The 18,106-nt window shown below is 49.2% G+C and overlaps 2 protein-coding genes across 9 annotated transcripts in view; one reads left to right on the top strand and one right to left on the bottom strand.

The window, feature by feature from the left end:
• The window catches only part of DHDDS (dehydrodolichyl diphosphate synthase subunit), a 66,590-nt gene extending 52,530 nt beyond the window's left edge, over nucleotides 1–14,060 (bottom strand). For 3 of the 8 annotated variants that reach the window (XM_068116470.2, XM_068116475.2, XM_068116476.2), the window contains exon 1: nucleotides 13,249–13,410. The gene's annotated coding sequence lies outside the window, so the exon portion shown is untranslated. Of the gene's footprint in view, nucleotides 1–13,167; nucleotides 13,426–13,888 lie in introns of those variants that run through there. The other 5 variants (XM_078778594.1, XM_068116474.2, XM_068116473.2 and 2 more) reach the window with 4 other exon arrangements.
• BRWD3 (bromodomain and WD repeat domain containing 3) overlaps nucleotides 13,504–18,106 on the top strand; it is a 111,424-nt gene continuing 106,821 nt past the window's right edge. Inside the window, exons 1-4 of the mRNA XM_078777406.1 lie at nucleotides 13,504–13,788; nucleotides 13,881–13,939; nucleotides 14,049–14,078; nucleotides 14,208–14,267. Of these exons, the coding sequence (XP_078633532.1) occupies nucleotides 13,668–13,788; nucleotides 13,881–13,939; nucleotides 14,049–14,078; nucleotides 14,208–14,267 (270 nt within the window). The 5' untranslated portion in view covers nucleotides 13,504–13,667. The remainder of the gene's footprint in view (nucleotides 13,789–13,880; nucleotides 13,940–14,048; nucleotides 14,079–14,207; nucleotides 14,268–18,106) is intronic.

Genomic DNA, 18,106 nt, shown 5'->3' with positions numbered 1-18,106 from the left:
TGTGAAAGAGCTAACATTAATCACACAAAAAGTCAACCGACACATAAAACACAAAATAAGGGGAGCGGAACACAATATTGGGAGAGAGGAGGAAGGACACAAACACAACATTTGAGAGCAAGGACATCGAGAGAAATGTGGGAGGGGGAGGGCTTGGGGGGAGGTGGGAGATGTATAAAACATATCAACACTGCAAGGACTTCCAGAAAATAAGTTGGAATTTCAAAAAAAAGTGTATCTGGGGTGAATTAGTGGGGGTAGAAAAGATCAAGGTTTTGGATGGGGGAAGATAGAGATGGTGGTGAACAGCTGTTTTAAAGACCTGGAGGGAGGAGTGGGATTGAAGGGAGTGGGGGAGTTTGTTCCAGAGGCGGGAGAAAAGGGGTATGAAAAAGTGAAGGTGAGCAGAGAGCCTAGATTTAGTGGGGGAGTTTGTTCCAGAGGCGGGAGAAAAGGGGAATGAAAAAGTGAAGGTGAGCAGAGAGCCTAGATTTTGGCAGTTTAACCGTAAGAGGGTTGCTGGCAGCTCTTGTGCGACCTGTAGGAATATTAGGGGGACAGAGCACAGAGAGAGCTGGGGGAGCAAGGCCGGAGAGGATTCGGTAAAAGACAGAAAGACCACCAACCTGCCTGCGGTGAGCGAGTGAACGGCCCTCGGAGTTAGCTTCATCGCAGGAGATTCCAATGATTCTGAAAGCTTTGGTTTCAACAGCGTGAAGCCGAGCTAGGTGTGAGGCAGGAGCACCGGCCCAGAGGGGGGAACAGTATTCCATTGAGCTGCGGATGAAAGTCTTGTATGTGGTGAGGAGCTCAGGTGTGCCAAGGAAGGACTTCGCACGACGGAGGATGCCCAGTCGGCGACTGGCTTTGGAGGCCAGCTTGGAAATATGGTTATCCCAAGAAAGATCATGGCAGATAGTGAGACCCAAAAGCTTGAGCGACAGAACTTCTTGGAGAGGATTGTTGAGAAAGTAGATGGGAGGGTTTTCCAGTCGGTCTTTTCGGAGAGACATTGTAAGAGTGTGGGATTTGTCAGGATTGAAAGACATGTTCCACTTGTTTGACCAGTCTGTGATTTTGTCCAGGTCTGCAGAGAGTGAGGAGGCTGCAGACTGCCGATCTGAGGGATGAGGGATGAGGAATGGAGCGGTAGATAGTGGAGTCATCAGCAAAGAGATAGAGAGGATTTTCCAGAGAGTTGGAGAGATCATTGATGAAGACCAGAAATAGCACAGGGCCCAGAACACGACCTTGGGGAACTCCAGCCAGTACAGGAAGGGGAGATGAGAGAAATCCATTCAGGGCCACACGTTGCCTACGACCAGAGAGGAAGTCCGCAAGCCATGAGTGGAGATTTCCATGGATACCATTGGAGGAGGGTTTGGTGAGCAGAGCTGTATGCCAGACTGTATCGAAGGCACGTGATATGTCAAGGGAGACAGTTTTGATTTCCTGTTTGGCATTGAGGACCTCCATCCATTGTTGAGACAGCAGAAGCAGCATGTCCAGATTAGAGTGGCCTGGTCTGAATCCAAATTGATGATCAGAGATCAAGCCATTGGAGAAGAGGAAGGATTTGAGATCCGAAGAAATGATGGATTCCATGACTTTGCTGATAATTGGGAGCAGGCTGATTGGTCTGTAGTTGCAAGGATCTGTTTTTGCACATTTTTTGTGTAAAGCGGTAATGTTTGCTGATTTCCAAGATGCTGGCAGATGACCTTGAGCAAAAGAGAGGGTGAAAAGAACAGAGACAGGGTGAGATAGAGCGGAAGAGCAGGATTTTAGGACCCATGGGCTGATGCCGTGTGGTCCAGTTGCAGAATCAGAGTCGAGGTTTGACAAAAACTTCTCCACCTTGTCAGGAGAGAAGGACACAGAGTCCAGGAGCAGTTGGGGTCGACTGGGAAAGGTGGGAACAGAGAGAGATGGGTTTGGGACACAAGATTTTAAGGCAAACACAGAGTTGTGGCATTCGGCTTTGTCACATGCGGTGTCAACTGTGGAGCCATTTGAGGTAAGGGATGGGATGGATGGGGGAACAAACACCAGAAACGGATTTGACCAGACGCCACCAGGATTTGGAGGAAGAGACAGGTTTGAGAGTTCAATCTTGAGTGTGGAGAGATAGTGCTTCCTGGCAATCCTGAGGGTAGACACACACTTGTTCCGAGCTTGGTGGAAGGAACTGAGATTGCCTTCAGTTGGATTTGCCTTCCAAGAGGCAAAGGCAAGTTGTTTCAGGGCAACTGCCTCACCACAAGATTCAGTGTACCATGGACGGGAGGAAGGGTAAAACAACTGAAGACGAGATGGGATAAATCTGTGCATGAGAGAGAGCAGTTTGCTTTGGAAGAATTCCCAGGAAGAATTGATGTCAGAGGCAGTAGAGATGGGAGACCAGTCAAGATGATTGATGGCTGCTTGAAGACCGTGCCAGTCAGCCTGAGTGAAATGCCAGACTCATCGGTGCTGAGGAGGCTCTCTGAGAATGGCCAAAGAGATGTCCACTTTAACAAGCACATAATCAGAAGAACCGATTGGAGCAGAAGAAGAGCAGCAGACATTTGCAGGGAAGTTAGTCATAACCAAGTCTAGAAGAGAAGATATAATAATAATAATAATTCATTTATTTTGTATAGCGCTTTTCATGAAGCCCAAAGGCGCTTTGACAGAGTGCAAAACATAATGCATAACAAAACATGAAAACAACAATTGCAAAAAGACAAGAATCAATAGGGAAATATTTAAAGCAAAAGGAGGGAGAAGGAGAAGTGATAGTCAGGGGTTAAATGCTGTGGGTTGAATGTTGAATGCAGTGCTGAATGCAGTGCTGAACAGATACTCCATTGACTGAGATCCGGGTCGGGAAAGTGACCGATTGTGTCAGTCCCAATGAGTCGCAGAAGTCCTTGCCATGACTGGTGAGAGAGTTGCCCACACCCAGCCAGCTGGCATGATGACAGTTGAAGTCGCCACATATGAGGAAGAGAGAGTTTGGATAAGTTGATAGAAGTTGGTCCATGTTGCCAGACAGCGAAATGTAAATGGAGTCATCACTGTTTGGAGGACGGTACAGAACACATACAGTCATGTGAAAAAGTAAGTACACCCCAAGTAAAGTTTTGACTTTTTCAACATATTTCAACATACAGCTATTTGATCTTCATTTAAACAATATTGATAGATAAAGGTGATATAATATAACAAATATCATGAAACATTTACATTTTGTAGTCCATTGTATAATTTAAATAAACATAAATGCAAATTTCACGTGTGGAAAAAGTAAGTACACCCTTGGCTCTGATAGGTGGTATTGCCCCCTTTGGCAGAAACAACCCCAAGTAGGCGTTTCTTATAACTGTCTACCAGTCTCTGACATCGACTGGGAGAAATTTATGTGCACTGCTCCATGCAGAATTCTTTCAGCTGTGCGATGTTTGAAGGGTTTCTTGCATGCACAGCTCGTTTCAAATCCCCCCACAACATCTCAATGGGATTTAGATCCGTGCTTTGACTTGGCCATTCCAGAACCCTCCATTTCTTTCTTTTCAGCCATTCCTTGGTGGATTTACTGGTATGTTTAGGGTCATTGTCATGTTGCAAGGTCCACCTTCGGTTGAGCTTCAACTTTCCGACAGATGGCCTCAAATTATCCTCAAGCACCCTCTGGTACAATGAAGAATTCATAGTGGATTCTATGATGGTGAGCTGCCCAGGCCCTGATGCAGCAAAGCTGCCCCAAACCATAAAATTTCCACCACCATGCTTTACAGATAGTATCAGGTTCTTGTGGTCAAATGCTGTCTTTGGTTTTCGCCAAACATGTCTTCTGGTATTGTGCCCAAATAGCTCTACCTTTGACTCATCTGTCCAGAGCACATTGTTCCAGAAGTGCTGGTCTTTGCCTCGGTGTTCATTGGCAAACTTTTGTCTTGCCCTGATGTTCTTTCTGGACAGCAAAGGTTTACTCCTGGCACACCTCCCATGTAGATCAAATTTGTGCAGCCTCTTGCTAATGGTAGACTCGTGCACTTTGACATCAACAGTGGCAAGAGCTACCTGAAGATCCCGTGATGACATTCTGAGGTTCTTAGAGACTTCTTTCAGCATCTTGCGGTCTGCTCTAGGGCTGAACTTGCTGGGGCGGCCTGGCCTGAACAAGTTGACAGTTGTTTGGAATCTTCTCCACTTGTAGATGATCTTCCGGACAGTCGAATGATTGATTTCAAATTGTTTGGAGATCTTTTTAAATCCCTTCCCAGACTCATAAGCATCTATAACCTTCTTTCTGAAGGCATCAGAGAGCTTTTTTGATCTAGGCATGGTGACGCTGCACACTTCAACAACAAAGAGCAAACCAAACTAAATGTCTGAGGTTTAAATAAGACAGGTTCCTCCAAGATCCTCTCCAACGATGTTCTAATCATTTGCACCTGATCTGGTGCACCTGATTGTAATTTTAGGTATTTTAAGTAATGATAAATGTAGGGGTGTACTTACTTTTTCCACATGCGAAATTTGCATTTATGTTTATTTAAACTATACAATGGCCTACAAATTGTAAATGTTTCATGATATTTGTTATATTATATCACCTTTATCTATCAATATTGTTGAAATGAAGATCAAATAGCTGTATGTTGAAATATGTTGAAAAAGTCAAAACTTTACGTGGGGTTTATTTACTTTTTCACGTCACTGTATGAACAAAAGGTGGGAGCGGAGAGGAAGCCGTAGCCAGATATACTCCTGGGGGTGGGGTGGAGAGAGAGCAGTGCAAGGAGAGTGAGGAAGAGAGTTTTTGATAAAGATAGCAACCCCACCACCAGGACGAGGCTCAGGTCCATCATACCGGAGGAGGGAGTAACCAGGAAGAGATATTAAGGAATCAGAGACATCTTGAAGGAGGAATGTTTCTGTTAAGCAGATCAAGTCTGGATTGTCAGAAGCAACCTGAATGGAGAAATCAATCAGGTTTGAGCAAAGGCCCCGGATGTTTGAGGTCCATTCCGTTAATGAGGAGAGAGGAGGAGCATCGGGTGTAGGACAGGGGAGGGGTGGGGTAGGGTCAGATGAAGGATGAGAGGGGGAGGTAGGGAGAGCAGTTGATAGTGTGTCAGAGATTACAGAAGAGTTACAAGAGAGGGAAGGATGAGGAGGACGAATGGTTTGATGGTGATGGGATGAGGCACAGTGAGGAGTTGTTTGAGGGGGGGCAGAGGAAAGTAGAAGGTTGGGGGAGGTGGAGGTATGAGATAGAAGGGAGACAAAGTGGGGAGGAGGCAGCTTTGAGCAGGAGGTTGGAGGGGGGAGAATTTGGGAGGGATCGTTGGGGGAGAGATTAGAAGGGGAGGGGTTGGGGGGTTGTTTTGAATGGGAGGGGCAAGGGGGGAGTTTTGGAGGGGAGGGGAAAGGGGAGAATTTAGGAGGGGAGGGGAAAGGGGGGAATTTAGGAGGGGAAGGGGAAAGGGGGGAGTTTAGAAAGTGGATGCTTAATGAAAGACGAACATTTATAACAAATTGGGTTAATTGTGATTTTCAAGTTAGCGATCCGTTTAAGAACGACGGAGTAGGGGTGGAATGAATGTGAATTTAGAGCATGTAGTGATTTAGAGGTATAAGAGATTGAATATTTTTTTGAAATGGAATGAGTTGGAGAGGAAATTGAAAAAAGCCTTTTAAATAGGAAGAAAAACAGCATGTTGCAATAAACCACTGAATAAAACACTGCAGGGGAAAGTTTAAACATATTTAAACAGAACCGTGAAGAACAATCTTATATTCACAAAAATACCAACGGGGAGAGGGAGCCGAGAGGGACAACCACGAGTCACGTGAACAGGGGAAAAGGTGGAAGGCAAGGAGATAATGGGGGCGGGGCGAGACAGCGCACGTGGGCAGAATCACACGATCAGACAACTTCACACGTGGAGAATGGGAAATAAATGTTGGTGTTTTTTTGTTGTTGTTTTTTTGGGGGGTGGGGTTAAAACGTGAGACAAAGAGTAGATGTACGGGGAAGTTTGGGGGAGAAAGGGAAATCTAAAAACCTAGCAAAAACAGCGAAGGAAGAAACAAACTTCGACGGGGGACAGGGGAAGCCTGAGGCAAGGCCGCAACAAGCGCGGCAAACAGAAACGATTAATTTATGAAAGACAAACACCGAGAAACTTCCAAGGGACACACTATAGGTTCACACACCGAAAGATAAATACAGTTTCGACAAAATACAATTGTGAACAGTGACTTAACTTTGAAAACGTGGAGAACGTGTGCAGCTTCGAAAATCCCTGCCGTCGTCTCCAAGATCTCATGAGATCTAGACTTTACGTTCCGAGCCAGCACATCCATCACAGCTACAAATAGTAGTGGACTTAATACCGACCTCTGATGCACTCTCACCTTCACCTCAAACTCACCACTGTTCCCGTCCTTCGTCCTTACAGCTGTGCGCGCTCTTTTGTACATTGACATCACTACTCTGATCAACCATTCCTCCACTCCTAACTTCCTTAATGCCAATGTCACAACTTCATGTGGAACCCTATCAAATGCTTTCTCCAGATCAACAAACCCAAGAAATAACTTCTACCTCTTCTCCATGTACTTCTCCTGCAACTACCTCACAATAAAAAGCGCGTCTGTCGTTCCTCTTCCTGGCATAAATCCAAACTGCATTTCATCAATCTTCACTTTCTTCCTTATCCTCCTCTCCAACACCCTTTCCAATACCTTCATTCCATGCTCCAATAACTTTATCGCTCGATACGAGCCACAGTCCAGAGGATCACCTTTCCCCTTGTATGGAGGGACGACGGTACTCAGTTCCCAATCCACTGGAATGCGCCTTTTTTCACCACCAGATTACAGATCTCTGTCATTCTCTTCACACCCCAACTTCCTGCTGCCTTCAACATATCTCACACAACTCCCGTCGGCCCTCCCGCTTTTCTACTCTTCATTGCATTTATCGCTTCCTCAACTTCCTTCTCGGTTATCTTCTCTGCCGGTCCTAAAACTGGGTTACTCTCTATGTTTCCATCCCATTCATTCTCTGCATTCAACAGTATTTCCATATATCTCTTCCATCTTCCATTAATTCCATCTGGGTCCACAACGATTTGTCCAACTTCATCCTTCAAGCAACTCACCCCCATCACATCACACCTCTCTTTCGCAATCTGCTTTGCAATCCTGAATACCGCTCTCTGACCCTCTTCCAAATCCAAGCGTTCTCTGAACATTTTCCTACATGCCTCCTGCGCCTTTGCTACCTCTTTCTTTGCAGCCTTCTTGGGTGCCATATAACTTTCATGCTCTGCCTTTTCTGCCCCCATACCCTTCGCCTTCTGCCACACCTTGAACTTCTTCCTCTTCTCGTCAATCTTCTTTCCAACTTCATCATCCCACCACCATGTTTCCGAGTGTCTCGGTGGTCCTTTTGTCCATCCACATACCTCACCAACGGCTCCCAACAGACTATCTTTCATTGACATCCAACCACTTTCAAGGTCAACCACATCATCCTCTACCATACTCAGCCTCTCTTTTAATGCCTCCCTTACTGTCACCTCTTTCAACCTCCACACCTTCATTCTCAGTTGGTACTTCAGCCGCCGAGCTCTCCTCACACCTTTCACCCTTATGTCGCAGACAACCAAGTGGTGCTGTGAAACAGCCTCCTCCCCCGGGATCGCCTTTGTGCCCCGGAGGTGCCCCCTATCTCGCCTACGCACCATCAGGTAGTCAACGGTTGTCGTCGACCCACCTGACGTGTATGTAACAAGCTTATTATCCTCTTTCTGGAACTGAGTATTACAAATCAACAAATCAGCTCCATCAGCAAACTCCAAAATCCTTTCACCTTCTCCATTTCTCACACCATATCCGTAACCCCCATGAACTCCCTCAAAACCGTCCATACTCCTTCCCACATGTCCATTTAGGTCTCCTCCTACCACAACAACTTCCTTATCATTCACGTTTTCCATCAGTTTCTCTATCGCACACCAGAACTTGTCCTTCTCTTCATCGCTCCGACCAACCTGCGGAGCATATCCCGAGATGACGTTCATCAATAGCTTTCCAATCATCATTTTCACCATCATTAACCTTTCACTCACTCTAGTCACACTCACCACACAGTCTACAAACTCCTCAGAAAACAGGACACCAACACCATTCACGCCATCCGGGCACCCTTGCCACACAAACTTGTATTTCTGTCCCTGCCTACCCTTCACCATTCTCACACCACTTCCCTTCCATCTCGTCTCTTGCATACAACATATGTCCACTCTTCTTCTGACCAATACTTCCACCACTTCTCCTGATCTCCCTGTCATTGTCCCTACATTCCATGTCCCAAACCTCAGAAACCGATCTCCATGTCAGGCATCAGACATTTCGTCATCATAAATTGAGTGATTTCCACTCTTGCTTCGATCGGGATCCCCACCTTGAGTTTTGACGAGAGGGAGTGGGGTCCCCCACGGGGTACTTCGGGCTGTACCCTGCCCATATGTACTTGTAATTGTCATGGTTCCCTTTTTGAGGCAATGTTTTTATGGCCGGATGCCCTTCCTGACGCCAATCCTTTTAGTCACCTCTAACGACACACAGGGATACGGTGTACCTATTCTAAACCGGGGTACACACCGGGGGTACAGTACAGGTATGCCGCAGGTATTGCAAAAACGCGGAGTTTCGGCATCCAGGTAATACAAGACACATGAAGTAGCGAGAGTTACACCATTATCGTTTTCAACATACAGCGACAGGTCATCGCACCACTCGCAATCAGGTTCGTTCTGGTTTTGTGGAGATTTGTAATCATTTACATTGTTGAAAAACTTGAGAATATTTGACTCCAAAAATCAAAGTTTCCATTTGATTTGAAAATATTTTGATTTCCAATTTGATTTCATTTGAAAAAAAAAAAAGTTCAAATCAAATGGAACATTGGTTTAAGAATTCAGAACCTCTCAAACTTTTCAAAAATGTAAATGGTTACAAATCTGCACAAAATCAGAAAGAACCTCAAAATCTGGAAAAAGGGAGCCTGACTATCGGGAGAGCGTGGTTCCTTCCCGCATGTTATCACACCTGGCCAGAGGTGTTTGTCCAATACGTATTTTGTCTGAAGGACGACGGGGTTATCAGTGCGCATTTCACAGTGACACGTGGACGTCGAGATCCGCCCATTTAAAATGGGGGACCTAGAATACGCCGAATGGAGTTCACATGAACAGAAATGATAAACCAACGCCATTAATTACATGGGCACTTACACACCGGTTATATTGTAGTGGGAGTAGGTGGAACTTGTAGTGGGAAGGGGACTGGAAGCTAATTAGAGAGGGGACAGGTAGTGGGGTATATTTAGAGAGGGAGGGGTAATGGGGTGGATTTAGAGGAGGAGGGGTAGTGGGTGGATTTAGAGGAGGCGTGGCAGTGGGTGGATTTAGAGGAGGAGGAGTTGTGGGTGGATTTAGAGGGGGCGGGGTAGTGGGTGGATTTAGAGGAGGCGTGGCAGTGGGTGGATTTAGAGGAGGAGGAGTTGTGGGTGGATTTAGAGGAGGCGGGGTAGTGGGGGGATTTAGAGGAGGCGGGATAGTGGGTGGATTTAGAGGAGGAGTAGTGGGGTGGATTTAGAGGAGTAGTAGTGGGGTGGATTTAGAGAGAGAGGGGTACTGGGTGGATTTAGAGGAGGCGGGGTAGTGGGTGGATTTAGAGGAGGCGGGGTAGTGGGTGGATTTAGAGGAGGAGGAGTTGTGGGTGGATTTAGAGGAGGAGGGGTTTGTGGGTAGATTTAGAGGAGGCGGGGTAGTGGGTGGATTTAGAGGAGTAGTAGTGGGGTGGATTTCGAGAGAGAGGGGTAGTGGGTGGATTTAGAGGAGTAGTTGGGTGGATTTAGAGGAGGCGGGGTAGTGGGTGGATTTCGAGGAGGAGTTGTGGGTGGATTTAGAGGAGCCGGGGTTTGTGGGTAGATTTAGAGGAGGCGGGGTAGTGGGTTGGATTTAGAGGAGTAGTGGGGTGGATTTAGAGGAGGAGTAGTGGGGTGGATTTAGAGAGAGAGGGGTACTGGGTGGATTTACAGGAGGAGTAGTGGGGTGGATTTAGAAGAGGAGTAGTGGGGTGAATTTAGAGAGAGAGGGGTACTGGGTGGATTTAGAGGAGGAGGGGGGGGGGTGTGGGATGGATTTAGAGGAGGAGGATCGTGGGTTGGATTTAGTGACAGCAGGGTAGTGGGGTGGATTTAGAGGAGGGGTAGTGGGATGGATTTAGAGGAAGGGGTAGTGGCGTATATTTAGAGAGGGAGGGGTAATGGGATGGATTTGGAGGAGGGATAATGGGGTCCATTTAGAGGAGCAGGGGCAGTGGGGTTTTTTTTTTTTTTTTTTTTGTATACAGAGTCGAGGCTCGTGAAAGAGCTAACATTTATCAAACAAACAAAATCAAACAAACAAGCAAACAAAGTATATAAAAAGGGGAGCGGTCGACAAGATGGGGAGAGAAGGGGAGGAAGCACACAAACATAACATTTGAGAGCCGGGACATCGGGAGATGTGTGGGAGGGAGAGGGCCTGGGGGGAGGCAGGATAGGTATAAAACGCAAGGACACCAAGGACTTCCAGGAAAGAAGTCGGCACCTCAAAAAAGTGGATTTGGGGTGAAATTAGCGGGGGTAGAAAAGATCAAGGTTTTGGATTGGGGAAGATAAGAGATGGTGGTGAACAGCCGTTTTAAAGACCTGGAGGGAGGAGTGGGATTGAAGAGAGTGGGGGAGTTTGTTCCAGAGGCGGGAGAAAAGGAGAATGAAAGAGTGAAGGTGAGCAGAGTCTTGATTTTGGCAGTTTAACCATAAGAGGGTTGCAGGCAGATCTTGTGCGACCTGCAGGAATATTTGGGGGACAGAGCCCAGAGAGAGCTGGGGGGGGCTAGGCCGGAGAGGAGTCGGTAGAAGACGGAAAGACCACCAACCTGCCTGCGGTGAGTAAGTGAAAGGCCCTCGGAGATAGCGATCGAAAGGCCCTCGGTCGATTTAGATAAGCAGGGGGTAGTGGGGTGGATTTAGAAGAGGGGTACTGGGTCGATTTAGAGGAGCTGGGGTCGTGGGTTGGATTTAGAGGGATAGTGGGGTCGATTTAGAGGAGCAGGGGCAGTGGGGTCGATTTAGAGGAGGGGTAGTGGGGTCGATTTAGAGGTGTAGTGGGGTCGATTTAGAGGAGGAGCAGTGGGGTCGATTTAGATAAGCAGGGGTAGTGGGGTCTATTTAGAGGAGGAGTAGTGGGGTGGATTTATAGGAGGATGCGTCGTGGGGTGGATTTAGAGAGAGAGGGGTAGAGGGGTGGATTTAGAGGAGTTGGGGTAGTGCGGTGGTTTGGAGAAGGGGTAGTGGGGTGCATTTAGAGGAGGGGTAGTGGTATAGATTTAGATGAGGAGGGGTGAATGGGTGCATTTAGAGGAGGAAGGGTAGTGGGTTTATTTAGAGGAGGGGAAGTGGGGTGGATTTAGAGGAGGGGAAGTGGGGTCGATTTAGAGGAGGGGAAGTGGGGTGGATTTAGAGGAGGGGAAGTGGGGTGGATTTAGAGGAGGAGGAGTCGTGGGGTGGATTTAGAGAGAGAGGGGTAGTCAGGTAGAAATAGAGAGGAGGGGATAGTGGGATGGTTTTAGAGGAGGGGGTAGTGGGATGGATTTAGAGGAGGGCGTAGTGGGATGACTTTAGAGAAGGGGGTAGTGGGATGGATTTAGAGGAGGGCGTAGTGGGATGGATTTAGAGGAGGGGGTAGTGGGATGACTTTAATGAAGGGGGTAGTGGGATGGAATTAGAGGAGGAGGTAGTGGGATGGATTTAGCGAAGGGGGTAGTGGGATGGATTTAGAGGAGGGGGTAGTGGGATGACTTTAGAGAAGGGGATAGTGGGATGGATTTAGAGGGCGTATTGGAAGGACTTTAGGGGGGGGGTATTGGGATGGATTTAGAGGAGGGCAGAGGGGGATGGATTTAGAGGAGGGGCAGTGGGATGGATTTAGAGGAGGGGTAGTGGGATGGATTTAGAGGAGGGATAGTGGGATGGATTTAGAGGAGGGATAGTGGGATGGATTTAGAGGTGGAGGTAGTGGGATGGATTCAGAGGAGGAGTAGTGGGATGGATTTAGAGGTGGAGGTAGTGGGATGGATTCAGAGGAGGGGTAGTGGGATGGATTTAGAGGGATAGTGGGATGGATTTAGAGGAGGGATAGTGGGATGGATTTAGAGGTGGAGGTAGTGGGATGGATTCAGAGGAGGGGTAGTGGGATGGATTTAGAGGAGGGATAGTGGGATGGATTCAGAGGAGGGGTAGTGGGATGGATTTAGAGGTGGAGGTAGTGGGATGGACTCAGAGGAGGAGGTAGTGGGATGGATTCAGAGGAGGGGTAGTGGGATGGATTTAGAGGTGGAGGTAGTGGCATGGATTCAGAGCAGGAGGTAGTGGGATGGATTTAGAGGTGGAGGTAGTGGGATGGATTCAGAGGAGGAGGTAGTGGGATGGATTCAGAGGAGGGGTAGTGGGATGGATTTAGAGGAGGGATAGTGGGATGGATTTAGAGGAGGGATAGTGGGATGGATTCAGAGGAGGGGTAGTGGGATGGATTTAGAGGAGGGATAGTGGGATGGATTTAGAGGAGGGATAGTGGGATGGATTTAGAGGAGGGATAGTGGGATGGATTTAGAGGTGGAGGTAGAGGAATGGATTCAGAGGAGGGGTAGTGGGATGGATTTAGAGGAGGGATAGTGGGATGGATTCAGAGGAGGGGTAGTGGGATGGATTTAGAGGGGTATTGAAGGTCGGATGGTTCATACATTCCTACTCCTACATGCAGCCGCTTTAGACATAATTAACCATAATCTACTTCATCGTGTTCACTACAGTTCCGGTATCTCTGGACCATTCCTGGAGTAGTTTGAACCTCCATGACGTATTTGTACATCCATCGCTGGTTATCACATCAATCCCACATGATTTACCCATTGGTGTTTCCACAGGAATTCATTGCTCGTTTCTTTAAGATCTACGTGAACTCACTCGTCCACTTATTTAACGAGATACCGAGCTCAGCCTCGATCGCCATGTTATTGTTATCGAAGACATGAAATGTTGAAACGGACCGAACGGACCTTATCGAAGACCAAGTCTGAATGATCAATCGATTTGATTTCGGGTTTCTTGGACAAGGATCCGCGACCGGTGTACGATACCCGAGAGCCGCAGACAGTCCCGGTAGACCCGCCAGATCTATGCAGAAGTGCCGGATGGAGACGGAACTCCTGGGGTTCGGGGGTCGATACGCGAAGATCCGCAGCGTCTCCGAGCCGCCACAGCCGTCGCTCGCACCCCTAAGGCCAGATCCGCCGTGGTGACGTCACACGCAAACCGAAGCACTCGAAGGCAAATCCCTCCGCGCGTGCGGAGTGAAGCGGTGGTCGGACGAACTACTCGCACATCGCCTGATCGCATCCCGGTCCAAGACGCTCAATCGAGCTCCGAACCCTTCGGGAACTGTGTGCGGCGACCTAACGTCGCCTATAAGACGCGTTGCGGTTATCAGCGCCGCCGCGATAGTCCGGCGCACGGAAGCACTATTTTGTGAGCGCGGAGGCCGCGGCCCGTGCCCGACATGGAGGCGGCGGATCGCGGAGAGCAGCGAGCAGCGCCGGGCCCGGCACGGAGGGCGCCCGCGCGGCTCGACATGGGCACCTCGGGGCCCGCGCACGTCCGCCCGTCACGCCTCGAGTCCGGTGGGTTCATCGGGCCGTGTGCGAACGCGCCGACAGCGCCGTGCGGGTCGCGCACACCCGTTTAAAAACGCGTGGGGTGTGCGTGTCTGCAGAACTGTACCTGCTCATCGGGCGCTTCCTGTCCCACGGACCGTGCACCGGCGCCGCACAGGTACCTCCGGGGTCGCCCCCCGAACGCGCTCCTCGTCCCTCCTCAGGGTAAGCACTTAACTTACCTGCGGCCCTCCCCCCTTTGTGTCTTTCTTCCTTTACCCGGACAGGTTCTCACGGCTGAACTAGACGCGCACAAGGTACGGGAATCCCCGCACTCCCCCGTACCATCACATAGCCCCCCCGGCCCCCCACGCGGATTCCCCCCATGTGTAGCTCTTTCCTCGGCGACCTCACCGCTCCCTCCCCCTTTGACCTCTCGTTCGCAGCTGCTGCCCAGACGGGCGGACTGGAGGGGCGCGCTGCACGAACGCCGCTACGGACAGTGGGTGAGTTCGGGGTCGCCTTGGAGGGATTCCCCGGGAACCGCTCAAATCTCCCGCAAAAACAACGCCGGCGGGAAAATGGTCGTCATGTGTCCAGGCGATGCACATTCCCTGAACATGGACTCGTGTGGACCGTTTGAACCACGTGGGTTCGAATTCGGTCAAAATGAAAGGTCATTTGGTCCAAAAGATCGAGATTTTAAATAGCGAGGTTCGGATCGGGGCGGAACTTGGGGGCCATCTGTCATTAACATACGCGTCGTTCTGACGTCACGACATGAACCACGCCCTCTACGACCGGCCAATAGGCAGGAGCATTGCACGTCGCCGAGAGAATGCCTCGCGCTCTGATTGGCCAATTGCGGAGGGTGAAGGTGTGAACGCAATGGGGTTGAGACGACGCGATTCTTTCCAATATACCTACCTGTGCTTCAAACTTGCTTTGTACTTTCTGTGACGAAGCAGAGCGGTGTGTTTGAGTGGTGTGGGACGCACGAAAATCGACTTTAATAAAGACAAAGGAGGTGTTTCTGTGGCTTTGTTAAATGAAAGCCTCGTGCTCTCGTTGAAATCCATTGTTCTTTGTTTTGTGGGACACCGAGGTAGCTGTGTGCTCGTTCACCTCTCGATAACACGGTAAAGGTGGTGTAATCACTCGGGGACACTTCACACTCGGGTTCTGGCCCAGGTAACGTGCTGATTGCGGTTGCCATAGTGATTACATTTGGCTTCACCAGACCAAGACTCAGGGTGCAGGTATCAGGATTTTTGGTGGTGTTTTAATTGGTCCCGAGAGGTGATTTCCGTGGGGACGGTAATTACCGTAAACCCCGACTCGATAACACGATGCTGTGGGGTTGCACTGCGGTCCTCGGGGGTAAATGGGGTACGTGGGTGTGCTCGTACGGGTCTGCGGGTCATTCCACGTGCACTCTCACATGGGAAGACGTGGATACATTGATCGGGGAGGAGGGAGAACCAGTTGTGGTGTTTTGTGTGGTATTTGTGAGATTCATTCGTATTACTCCTCAAAGAGCACAATACACCCCTCACCCCCAATCGTCCTCCTTTGCCCTCCCTCTCAATAAATAATTGCCTGATCAGCTCCTCCACCCTCACCCCTTCTTCTTGACCAGCTCCTCCACCATACTCCTCCGTCCTGATGAGCTCCTCCACAATTTCCCTTCTTCCTGATGAGCTCCTCCACCATTCCTCTTCTTCCTGATCAGCTACTCCACACTCACCTCTTCTTCCTGATCAGCTCCTCCACCCTCCTCTTCTTCCTGATCAGCTCCTCCACCCTCACCTCTTCTTCCTGATCAGCTCCTCCACCATTACTCTTCTTCCTGATCAGCTCTTCCACCATTCTCCTCCTTCCTGATGAGCTCCTCCACAATTTCCCTTCTTCCTGATCAGCTACTCCACCATTCCTCTTCTTCTTGATCAGCAACTCCACCATTTCCCTTCTTTCTGATCAGCTCCTCCACCATTCTCCTCCTTCCTGATGAGCTCCTCCACAATTTCCCATCTTCCTGATTAGCTGCTCCACAATTTCCCTTCTTCCTGATCAGCTCCTCCACCATTCCCCTTCTTCCTGATCAGCTCCTCCACCATTCTCTTCCTTCCTGATCAACTCCTCCACAATTTCCCTTCTTCCTGATCAGCTCCTCCACCATTCCCCTTCTTCCTGATCAGAACCTCCACCATCTCCACTTCTTCCTGATCAGCTCCTACACACTCACCTCTTCTTCCTGATTGGCTCCTCCAATATTGCTCTTCTTCCTGATCAGCTCCGCCACCATTTACCTTCTTCCTGATCAGTTTCTCCACCATTCCCATTCTTCCTGATCAGCTCCTCCACTATTCCCCTTCTTCCTGATCAGCTCCTCTACCATTCCCATTCTTCCTGATCAGCTCCTCCACCATCTGTTCTTCCTGATCAACTCCTCCACCATCTTTTCTTTCTAATCAGCTCCTCCACCCTCACCTCTTCTTCCTGATCAGTTCCTCCACCATTCCTCTTATTTCTGATCAGCCACTCCAACCTTCCCTCTTCTTCCTGATCAGCCCCTCCACCCTCCCCTCTTCTTCCTGATCAGCTCCTCCACCATTCCCCTTCTTCCTGATCAGCTCCTCCACCATTCCCCTTCTTCTTGATCAGCTCATCCACCATTCTCCTCCCTCCTGATCAGCTCCTCCACTTTTCCCCTTTGTCCTGATCAGCTCCTCCACGATTCCCATTCTTCCTGATCAGCTCCTCCACCATTTCCCTTCTTCCTGATCAGTTCCTCCACTATTCCCCTTCTTCTTGATCAGCTCCTCCACCATTCCCCTTCTTCCTGATCAGCTCCTCAATTTCCCTTTTTCCTGATCAGTTCCTCCACCATTCCCCTTCTTCCTGATCAGCTCTTCCACCATTCGCCTCCTTCCTGATGAGCTCCTCCACAATTTCCCTTCTTCCTGATCAGCTACTCCACCATTCCTCTTCTTCTTGATCAGCAACTCCACCATTTCCCTTCTTCCTGATCAGCTCCTCCACCATTCCCCTTCTTCCTGATCAGCTCCTCCACCATTCCCCTTCTTCTTGATCAGCTCATCCACCATTCCCCTTCTTCCTGATCAGCTCCTCCACCATTCCCCTTCTTCCTGATCAGCTCCTCCACCATTCCCCTTCTACTTGATCAGCTCATCCACCATTCTCCTCCTTCCTGATCAGCTCCTCCACTATTCCCCTTTTTCCTGATCAGCTCCTCCACCATTCCCATTCTTCTTGATCAGCTCATCCACCATTCTCCTCCTTCCTGATCAGCTCCTCCACTATTCCCCTTCTTCCTGATCAGCTCCTCCACTATTCCCATTCTTCCTTATCAGCTCCTCCACCATCTGTTTTTCCTGATCAGCTCCTCCACCATCTGTTCTTTCTAATCAGCTCCACCACCCTCACCTCTTCTTCCTCATCAGGTCCTCCACCATTCCTCTTATTTCTGATCAGCCCCTCCACCCTCCCCTCTTCTTCCTGATCAACTCCTCCACCATCTTTTCTTTCTAATCAGCTCCTCCACCCTCACCTCTTCTTCCTGATCAGTTCCTCCACCATTCCTCTTATTTCTGATCAGCCACTCCAACCTTCCCTCTTCTTCCTGATCAGCCCCTCCACCCTCACCTCTTCTTCCTGATCAGTTCCTCCACCATTCCTCTTATTTCTGATCAGCCACTCCAACCTTCCCTCTTCTTCCTGATCAGCCCCTCCACCCTCCCCTCTTCTTCCTGATCAGCTCCTCCACCATTCCCCTTCTTCCTGATCAGCTCCTCCACCATTCCCCTTCTTCTTGATCAGCTCATCCACCATTCCCCTTCTTCTTGATCAGCTCCTCCACCATTCCCATTCTTCCTGATCAGCTCCTCCTCCATTTCCCTTCTTCCTGATCAGTTCCTCCACCATTCCCCTTCTTCATAATCAGCTCCTCCACCATTCCCCTTCTTCCTGATCAGCTCCTCCTCTATGCCCCTTCTTCTTGATCAGCTCCTCCACCATTCCCCTTCGTCCTGATCAGCTCCTCCACCATCTCCACTTCTTCCTGATCAGCTCCTACACACTCACCTCTGCTTCCTGATCAGCTCCTCCAAGATTGCTCTTCTTCCTGATCAGCTCCTCCACCATTTACCTTCTTCCTGATCAGCTCCTCCACCATGCCCCTTCTTCCTGATCAGCTTCTCCAACATTGCTCTTCTTCCTGATCAGCTCCTCCTCCATTTCCCTTCTTCCTGTTCAGTTCCTCCACCATTGCCCTTCTTCTTGATCAGCTCATCCACCATGCCCCTTCTTTCTGATCAGCTCCTCC

The sequence above is a fragment of the Myxine glutinosa genome, chromosome 5 (genome assembly GCF_964187855.1).
Source record: "Myxine glutinosa chromosome 5, kmMyxGlut1.1, whole genome shotgun sequence".
Classification (NCBI taxonomy): Eukaryota; Metazoa; Chordata; class Myxini; order Myxiniformes; family Myxinidae; genus Myxine; species Myxine glutinosa.
The sequence above is the reverse complement of the archived record's forward strand: the minus strand, read 5'-3'. Positions and strand labels throughout refer to the sequence as shown.